This window comes from Neltuma alba, unplaced genomic scaffold (genome assembly GCF_004799145.2).
Source record: "Neltuma alba isolate B1F8T4 unplaced genomic scaffold, ASM479914v2 tig00010877_pilon, whole genome shotgun sequence".
Classification (NCBI taxonomy): domain Eukaryota; kingdom Viridiplantae; phylum Streptophyta; class Magnoliopsida; order Fabales; family Fabaceae; genus Neltuma; species Neltuma alba.
The window spans coordinates 214,571-224,975 of record NW_021635668.1 but is presented as its reverse complement, the minus strand read 5'-3'; the positions used below and the strand labels follow the sequence as shown (position 1 = coordinate 224,975).

The window sequence follows — 10,405 nt, the reverse complement described above, 5'->3', positions numbered from 1 at the left end:
TAAAAGGGAAAAAAAAAACACAGTCATGGCCATATGGAATAATCACACAATGGAAACATTAACAGACGTGGGAGACCATGAGACCCATCCATCCCAGTGTGAAGAAATGCTTATATTCTTTACTTGGAATTGGATTTGCTTGTTCAATAGAATGGCCGCATGAAAGAATGAGTGAATGAGATATTATTAGAAATTTTTTGACCAAAATATTATTAGGAATTGAATTCTATCAAAAATTATTTTTCTTCTGATGCTGAAAAATTGCATTATGAATGGATGTCATTGTATATATCGCCGCAACCACTTTATGTTTTGTTTTAAAATTTTATCTGTTGTATTTTTATGCTTCTAGAAACTTATAGACCAGTTCAAATTGTTACTTCTAATATCTTGTCTGTATAATTTCATTTTGGCATTGTTTTAAATGACAAATATGAGATGCTTTTTTACTTAAAAGCTTAGGTGGTTGATAATGGTAGAAGATGGGGGATTAGGTGTGGCCATATAATTTTAATTTTTAATTTTTTTTTATAAAAAATATTAAAAAAATCTACTATATATGTTTCTTAATCACAATCTCCATTATAACCAAATCATGACTTCATTCATAGTTATTAACATGCTTTTACCTGAGTTTAAAAGTTCTACTTTACGAGTACATGGAAAATAAAAGCTTTGTAAATAAGTTACAGACATGCCGATTAAAAATTTCTAGGTTAGAAGAATTTATTTGTATATTTCAAGTTTACAAGCATAAAATTAAAATGACAAAAAAAGCATAAAATTAAAATGAAATTAAAAAATTATGAAAACCGCCAAAAAAAAATCCTTAAATTAGTAAAATTGATGTCAAGCCCAAATCCTAGATATCAATTATAAAATGTTGAGAAAAAGACTAAAATACCCCTTTCTTCTCTTTCTTCCCTCTCATCCTCTCATTCCCTTTCCTTTTTCTTTTTCTCTTCTTCTCTTCATAAAGCTTCTTTGGTCTTTTTTGTGCGATCTTGTCTTTCTTTTCTTTCTTTTTTTTCCCCTTGTTCTTGAATCTGTTGTTAATGGCCGCCATTGACGGCGGCAAAGCTTAGGGGACTTTGGCAATAGTGGCGTTTGATGGGTTGAGTTTTTCCCCTCTAAATTTCAGCGTTACTTTAGGCTTTTCATAATATAAATATGTAAATTGAATAAAATTAATACATCAATTCCATGAACATACCAAATACACTATTAACTCATTTCCTTTTCCACTTCCACTTCTATTTCTATTTCCACTTTTATTTTCATTCCTATCAAAAACTCTTTCATTATACCAAATGGGGCATAAAAGAAAGAAGATAAGAGTATTTTTGTTTTTTTTTCTCAACATTTCATAATTCATATTTAAGACTCGATTTCTGGTTTTTTGCGGTAATTTTATGAATTTAAGAACCCAAATTATAATTTTATATATTCTAAGGTCTTTTAGTGTAACTTTCCCTAAAAATTATAAGGATTAATAGTATACGCCCTTCATTTTCATGTTGCTTCCCCCCTCCCCCCCGGGGCCAACTTTATGTTGCTGTTTTAATCTTGGGCTTTCTTGCACTTCCTGTTAAGGGCTGGGCTGGAAGCCTCTTGTATGTGAGCACTGTTTCTTTGTTGAATAAAATTAATTTTTATTTAAAAAAATATTATTAGACAATTTTAGGTGGCATTGTACTCATATATACAAGACAATTTACAAAATTTTAAATTAATTGCTTTTTTCCTATTGTTTTGGAAAGAGACTTATTTTTCATTTTTTGAATCACATCACGCAAGAGTTTTTTTTTTTTTTTTTGGGGTACAACACACAGGAGTTGTAAGCAAAAAATGTCTGAAACGACACTACACTGCCCTAGTACCCAGTAATTTTCTGTTTTTTTTTCCCAAGTAATTTTCTGTTTTTTTCCCCCCTGCCATTGCCCAATAATTCTCAAGTTACGTAGGAAAAACTTGAATATTGCGATTTGCATGGTTAACATTGTTAATCGTCTACACTCAGAAGCGGTCGTCAAGTGTTTATTTAAATAGAAGCTCCATCATCCTCCTGAGATATTACAAATTAGACAACCCAATCGATCTTATATGATTACTCAACTTCTACTTAGGTGGATCAATATCAATGTAATAATAAATTAAGTTGGAAAACACTTTGAAACAATTAGATACCATTTTTTCCTTAAAAACAACCATTCTATAATTATAGAAAGATACTCAAAACTGTAGATATGAAGTTATATTTAAAAATCAAGAATGTCATTCATATGCCATTAGGATCTCAATTTATTCCCAGCAGAAATCAGCTTACGAAGCTCACTTTTTAATCAAAATCAATTTCAACATATTAATTCAAAATCACTTGATCATCTCCAATCCAAACGGCCGCTTAGCGAGTAGTCCCTTTTTTTTCATTTACTTTAAAGTATTTAAGTCAAATATCATTCTATCATGGTAATTGAGCTGTGGTAGTTATACAAGATTGACATATAAACCGAGAGCCGACTAAACAGCAGAACTTCTCAAGCATAAGCAGAAGCAGAAACAGCTAGTAATTAATTAAGCACCAACACAGTTAGCTTAACCAAGAATTGGTGATAAACTTAATATGGCAAAATGCCTGACAACAAACCTCAAAGTTTAGCAAAGTATCTGCTCCAAGGATTACAAAAATACTTAATATGCCTGAAAAATGTATGCTTGCATTCATTTTCAACCCTCAGTTTGCTCTCTCAACCTCCGAATGGTGCTCCGGACGGTGACAGCACTTGCAGTACTGTCGAAATGAACATGTTTAAATCGATAGGAATCAAACACAGAATAATTATCATAAAACATAGGCCAAATTACACAAAACTCCCCTAAACTTCTAACCATATACAAATAACACTTCAATCTTTCAAAACTTAATAACAAACCCGCCTAAACTTTCAACTCTATGGATAAACCTCAACCCTCAATTATATAATATACCCCTTAAATTACATTGGTGTGTATATATAACCCCATCAAGCTTTAAGTTATATTTTTGTGTGTGCATAAGCCCCCCAAACATAAAAAGATGTATGCAATAAGTAATGAGCAAAACTACTAGTGGAGTTGTATGCATAAATGTAACAGTTTAGGGGCATTCATTACAAAGTTTCGAAACTTAAGGAGATTATCTATAGATAACATAAAGTTCAGAAAACTCAGAGAATTTTTTCTGAAAAGATTGGCCCATCCCAAGAAAACACGCTGCTGAAAATGCAGGCAAAGGTAGAAAATTCTTACTTCAGAGTGTAAGCACCCCCTGCCTTCACTTTCCCACAATCTTTGCAGCCCCATATGCCAACCGCCTTTCTCTTGACAGCATACTGTAAGAGGGAAGATTTATTAGAGTCTGCATCATCCAATAAATCAAAAATACCATAATTTTAGGTATAAAGAATACCTTTCCACAGAACTCACAGAAGTACTTGCTGTGCTGACTCACTTCCATCTTCTTAATTTGCTTCCTGAGACTAGCACCATACCGGGTGCCTGAAATTGAGGAGAAAAATTAAAACCACCTAGACAACTATACCGATCATAGACCAGACAAAAACCAGATCAAGAACCCAAAAGCCAAAAATGATGAATTGGCAACAGAAGAAATATGTCTGAAAAAAATTGCTATGAGATTTCATAACTGAATCATTTCGCACTGAATAAAAATGTATATACGTAATATCCAGCTAGCAAGTTAAAATTCCTAAAAAGTCAATCTCCCAAAATTATCCATTACCTGTTCCATCAACTTCATAAGATAATCAGACTGGACAAAGTTTTTCACTGATACAGAAGAATGGAAGAATAAAATGCCAGAAAAAATAACGACACTGCCCCAACTTATAAAATCCACTAGCACCAACTGACAGTTAGAAATTATTGATCCCTAATCATGAATTAAGATAAGCGCGTTAACCATTAACCATTAGTGGGTATGGAATTCACAATTACAGACACATAGGGTCCCTGACGAAGTAAGTTAGCTGCTCCAATTTAGACTTTTGCATAGTAAGTGCAAACATTCTAACATCTCATTTAATCCTTCAAGTGGCAACTTAAAGGATATTAACTACCATTTAAAACATGTTTTTTCTCCTATGTACTCCATTCCATCATCTATAGCTAATAACCTCTTTTCACTGAAATAAAAGAATTCAATATTCAAGACCAAAACAACAAAAGGAAATCTGACATACCGTATTTCCCAACAATACCAGCCTTCTTGGTTCTCTTTGTCTGCATAAGATGAGAAAACAAATGAGCAAAACATTGGCATACCCAACAAGAGAAAGCCCAAAAAACCAAGGATTTCATAAAAGCAAGCCAACAGAAATTACATTTACCCAAATATTTTACGAAAACCTTAGTGCAAAAACAATAACGCTATCATTTTTTACTATACTCTTTCGGGTTTGATTTCAACTGACAGACATGAAAATAGATGTTATAGTTGGAGACAAATGCAAGTCCCTCACGTTAGAAGGCAAATCCGAAGCATCAAATGGAGATTCATATGGAAATTCGATGGGTCGGCATTCCAACTAGTTAAGATCCAGCAATGGCATTGAACAGACACTAATTGATCCCCATATAAGTAACACACCAACAACAACCACTAATGAAACCACAATAGAAACGACCATCCATAAAAGAAGTTCTTTGCTTTCTTAGACTCAAATCAACCCAGCATATATACACATACACGCACACAACCCCTAGCAGATCACATCAAGACTGAAATTTCACACGAAGGATTAATAATCTCTGACACTTGAAGAACACAGGAATTGAAAAAGAAGAATAGCGATGTGGTATTCAAATAATCTCAGCAGGTTTACCATTTTCGCGAGCTGCAGCGGGCGTGGAGACTGGAAGAGAGTAACTACGTAACAAGGCCCCCAAACGCCGCTCGCACCCACTTGCGTGGAGAACCTATATATGTGTATTACCGAGATAGGGTTTATTGCCATCCTCATACGACATCGTTTTTGTCCCAAGCGCTATTACTCAATGAGTTCTTTTTGTGCCCAATTTTTTATTATTAAAAGAAAAATACTTTTTTTAGGCCGAAGGCAAAATTGGATATTAAATTATGGGCATTAATAGTTCATCTTAATATAAATTTTAACTAATAATTGGTAAGAGAAGCAAGTTGTGGACAAAAGTGCTCTCTTTAGGTTCTCTCTTGAAGGCTCCTTGGAGCTTCTTAAGTGGCATGAGCTTTCACTTCCTACTACTAGTTTGACAGGCTTTCTCGTCCTATGATTATGAACTTCAGACACGTTACTCTAGAGAAGAAAAACAAAAGAGATATGCTCATCTCTTCAGTTTTTAATCTTCGTATTAATTACACCATTTGTTTAGTATAACCACTGTTTAAAACCAACATTTAAATCAATTTCCAAAACATTCGCTATAAATAATTAATATTATATGGGATGTGCACTCAACCTGTGTAAAAATTATTTCATTATTTACAAAAAATGTCCTCACCTCAATTATTATACTGTTGGTATAATGACCAGTGTCAATAAGGTAATGTAAAAATAGGTTTTATTTTTAGTAGTGGCCCTTATATTGTTTCTAGTGATTGGCCAGATAAAGCTCCAACTACTGAAGAAAGTTTTTTCAATAAGGTGGCCAATGGGGGTTTAAACCCATGACTCCTTGACAGTTGACATACTAAAAGGATTGTTACCACCGGGCCACCCAAGCCATTTGAGGCTCTACGGAGGAAAAACAAATTAAGTGATTTGCAAGAGATATACGAGAATTCACAACGTCGTTCGAGGATCTACGGAGGGAAAAAAAATAAGTATCAAGGGCTACATAAACAACTAGAATAAGACAATTTATAATGTAAATTAGGTAATTTATAAGACAAATAAGAAAATTTACAATCCTATTTGAGGTTCGATGGAGGAAAAAAATTAAATGTTAAAGATTGTATAAACAACTGAAATAAAGCAATTTATAATGCAAATTAGGCAATTTACAAGAACAATGAAGAAATTCACAACCCCATTTAAGTGTTTGGGAGGGTGTAACATCCCAGGCTTTTAATCTCAAGGTTTAGAATCAATTAAGCTGGGATTATTGAGAAAATTGAGATATTGGGTAGTTGAATTTAGATTTTTGAGGCGTAGAAGCACTAAGATCGATTATTAGAGGTCATGTACCTAGACATTTTTTGGTAGCCTTGGAAATCAAGAATTTTGTAGGATCAAATGATTTTATTTTTGAGTGATTCCTCTTAAATTGGAAAATAAACATCTCAAGCTTTCCAAAAAGTCCTAATTTGTTATTTTTAGAGGTGTGTGAAATTAGTTATGAATTTTTAAAGTTAGATCTTTTGTTGTTGTGTAACATTCGCCATGAGTATGTTGCAGTGAACAGCACAGCGAATGGCTTGAGTGAAAAGGGCACTTCTTAAGTGCCATTCATTGTAGGTTTGCCGTGGTGAATTTGCAGTTAATGCATCATGAATTTTAGACATGATTTTTAGATGATTTGGGGGGTGGGTGACAAACCCATGTTTTTACATGCATTTTTATATTTTTTTTGTAGGTTTTGTCATTATTATTGGTCCTTAATTGCATTAATTGAGTATAATTCATATTAAAGTGCTTTAACTTGAATTAGTGCATAATAGGGGAAAATTTGTCATAATTGTGATTGATTGATCTTTAAAGATAATTAATGCTACCTTATTCTTAAATTTTGATTGCAGGTTTTTAGGAATTTAAAAATAAAAATAAAAAAAGAAGAAATCATAAAATAAAATAAAATAAATAAAAAAGGGGGAGCAAATCGTTGCGTTTTGCTCCTACCCTAAAACATTCACATTAATCATCATCTTCATTTAGGTAACCAAGACGAGGGGCGCAAGCAATACTTGAGGAGCTTGACAGCAGAAGAAAAAGAAAGAAAGAAGGACCAGAGGAATGTGACGGCGTCTATCACCTTCATCTTCTTCTTCTTCTCGAGCAACTTCCATTGATCATCTTCTGCATTCCCCCATGTCCGACGCATCCTCACTTCCAGGTTGCAATTTGATGGTTGACAGAAGGCGTGGAGCTCGATGTAACTACCTTCCAGCCATGAGTTCATGATCTCCCCACTCTTTGATGTCTGACGAAGCTACTCTAAGTTCCTGAGCTGATAGGGAAGTTCATTTGTATCTATTTTCGGTTTCCACTCTCTTGTATATGCTTATTTGAGTTTCTATGGTACTAGGACTTAAATTGATGTGTTTAGGGGAGATTATTATTGGTATGTATAATCAGGAGATTGATACCTACCTTAGATTTGTGTTTCTTGAATTATGACATGTTATGTGATTGTGATTCATTTGACTCTTGGTTCTTGAATGCGGTATTTGACATTACGCCTACATTATTCTCAATTTCTGTTTACTTGTTGGGTCAGTGGTACACTGAGATTGTAGAGAAAATCCAATGACAATGCTAGGTTGCTAGGTTGTTGGATCAATAGTGTGAATTACCTAGTTCTTGATCCTTGTGGTTTAAAGTCAAGCTAGGTCTATGCATTCACTTGTTTGGGTCAATTAAGTGGTGCTAGTCTAGTTAGGTACAAATGAACCAATCTTTAGTGGACTAGGAAGAGTAGCGAGTCATTCATCAAGGAGAGTACACCTCATCCATATCTATTTTATAAACCAAAAATCCAAAAATTACTTACTCATTTTGCATCCTTTTAAATTTTTCCAATTAGTTAGTTAAAAAGAAAATCAATATCTTTCCAAGTCAATTCTTTATCTTTTACATACTTAGTTACTTAGGACATTTTTAAAGGCTCCCTAAAGTGAATACGACCCGGATCATGCACTGTACTATATCAATTTGGTTAATTTTTGAAGTAGACCTAAAGTAACTAACGGTTCGTTCTTCAATGGGACATTGAAGCTCTACTAAGGCTCATGGATTTTGGTCCTTATGAGTATATTTGATTTTCCAAACATCAAAGTAAGTATTTTTAACCTTATTTCTACCCTTTTCTCTAGATTTTTAGGATTTCAGATAGTTGAATGCTAGAGTTTGTGATTTTAGAAGGTTTATGATAATTAATGATAATATGATTATTCAAAATGAGTTTTGATGAGTGGGTTATGTTACTGAGAGTTAGAATTGATATTTAATCGGTTGAAAACATTGATTTGTTTTGATTTTCAGACTTGGGTATTTTTGATGATGAGCCATAAATTGAGAAATTGAGGCTTTTGATCCATTGTTGTTATTGAGAGGCAACTGAGGATTCCTAAGAGTTGTTTGACTTATTAGGATAGTGTGTTGAATGTTTAAGTGATCAAGTTAAAGTTCAGATGAGACTTGGGTTAAGCTAGGAATTTAAGTCCCAAGCTATTATTGTTGACCACTTAATTAGTTATTAACTAATATGTGATGATTATATGATTATGTAGATTGTTTGTGATTGGTGGTGTTATCCCCAAGACAACTTGATTTGTGGTAATTGATCTTTGCTTAGGTGAGAGGTAACCACTTTCCATACATTATATATGCTAATATGTTATTTGTGAATAGTTTTATTACTTTAAAATTATGAAAAAGAAATATGTAGCATACACTTGGAATTATGTTGCTATAATGGAATTAAATAAGTCTTGTGGAACTAGGTTTTGAAAGTGCAATCATTTGAGTTCATGATATCATGTTATCACTATGTGTTTTGATTTGGAAATGGATTATGTGATTGGAAATTGATTGAATGCATTCTTGAACATGATGCATATGATAGGAATTGGTGAGTGATTTGTATCTATTACCATCACATGATGAGTGTCTCCATTAATGCATAATGGTTGGCTCCCTATATTTCGTAGAGTAAAGAACAGGTCTTAGGGTTTCTTTACACCCCCAATAGTGAGGGATCTTCCTTTTGGCTCTTTCTCCTAGAATGAGAGATTGTTCCCCCATAGTGAGAAAATGTAGTTATAAGATTACATTTGTGCAATGACATTGATTTACGAACCACAAATTCAAAGAATTGATTTATGATTTTAAGAACTGTTACTAATTCTTAACTATTCCATTTGACACCTCACAAGCACGTATTAATATGTATGATAAATTAGACTGTTGGTTATTGAGGCTTATGTCTCACCTTATGGTTATTAATGTGTTTAGGTGGAAGTTTTGGGGTTGTATCATTAGGGGAAAATATGAAAGCCTAAGCTTCTATAGCTTCTTGTATTGCCTTCGTCTTTCTTTTATATGTGTTGATAAGATGTGTATTGCTATATAGGGTCCCTTCTTTTGCATAATCTCTGTCGATTAGAGTTATATTTATTAAACTTGTAATGTGGATTTCTAAATTTCTAATGAAGTGCTAATAGTAGGCTAGCGGCTTTAAGTTTATACATATGACTTATCTGTAGATCCATGCTGATTATGTTGATATAGTAACATGGTTGCAGAGTAGGCTTTGGTTTGCAATTCCTATTCCTGAGTTTGATGCTTAAAGGCCTATCTTGAGATATTTAAAAATGTGTTAATTGTAGTAAACAATGCCTCATTTTTTATTACCAATACCATGTTATTAGGGCTAAACCCTTTCTAATATGGCTTTGCATCCTCCGGTGATGGGAAATTCCTACATTTATATACACTTTCAAAAGCAAGTTTATTCCTTCTTCTAAATATTAATTTGTATGAATATCAATAGGAGTTTTAAATGTCCATGATAGACATTCTAAGTCATTTATAGTTTCTTTTCCATCACGAATTTCCTTTGAAATGAGTAGAACATTTTCTACTATGGTAACTATTTTAATCGTTTCCTTTTTCTACCATAATAGTGATTAAAAAAGCTTTAAAGCGAGTAAATCCTTAGTTTTAAGAGGGGAATTTTGCTAGGAAAAATTAAGTGTCAAAGGTTGTATGAACAACTAAAATAAAGCAATTTACAATGCAAATTAGGTAATTTACAAGAGGTGTACGGGAATTTGACACCTTCTTTAAAGTTTTGTGGAGAGAAAAATTAAGTATTAAGGGTTGCATAAACAAGTCAAACAAGGCGATATATGTAACATACTGAAATTCTAAGCTAAGATTTAGTGATATTTAAGCTTGATTTGGGGGGGAAAACCTAAGTGATTAAGCTTTGAATTGTTTAGGAAAAAAGCGAATATTGTTATTTGAGGTTATTTAAAGCATAAAAATACAAAAAATGATGATTGAAAGCAATGTCTTTTAGACTTTTTGTAACAGTGTTAGGATTCAGAAATTTTAAAGAGTCAAACAATAATATTTCTCAATAATTCTTTTTGTATATGAAAGTAGACACTTCAACCTTCGCAAAAAATTTTAATTCACAAATTTTG

General features: G+C 33.0%; 1 protein-coding gene across 2 annotated transcripts in view; it reads right to left on the bottom strand.

Moving 5' to 3' along the window:
- Positions 1 to 2,539: 2,539 nt before the first annotated feature.
- Positions 2,540 to 10,405, bottom strand: part of LOC114759680 (60S ribosomal protein L37a-1) — a 30,264-nt gene continuing 22,398 nt past the window's right edge. Inside the window, exons 3-7 of one of the 2 annotated variants that reach the window (XM_028948893.1) lie at positions 4,884 to 4,899; positions 4,242 to 4,281; positions 3,449 to 3,537; positions 3,289 to 3,371; positions 2,540 to 2,791 (exon numbers count right to left, since the gene is read on the bottom strand). In XM_028948893.1, the coding sequence (XP_028804726.1) occupies positions 2,728 to 2,791; positions 3,289 to 3,371; positions 3,449 to 3,537; positions 4,242 to 4,281; positions 4,884 to 4,886 (279 nt within the window). In that variant the 5' untranslated portion in view covers positions 4,887 to 4,899 and the 3' untranslated portion in view covers positions 2,540 to 2,727. Of the gene's footprint in view, positions 2,792 to 3,288; positions 3,372 to 3,448; positions 3,538 to 4,241; positions 4,282 to 4,883; positions 4,905 to 10,405 lie in introns of both variants that reach the window. The other variant, XM_028948894.1, reaches the window with a different exon arrangement.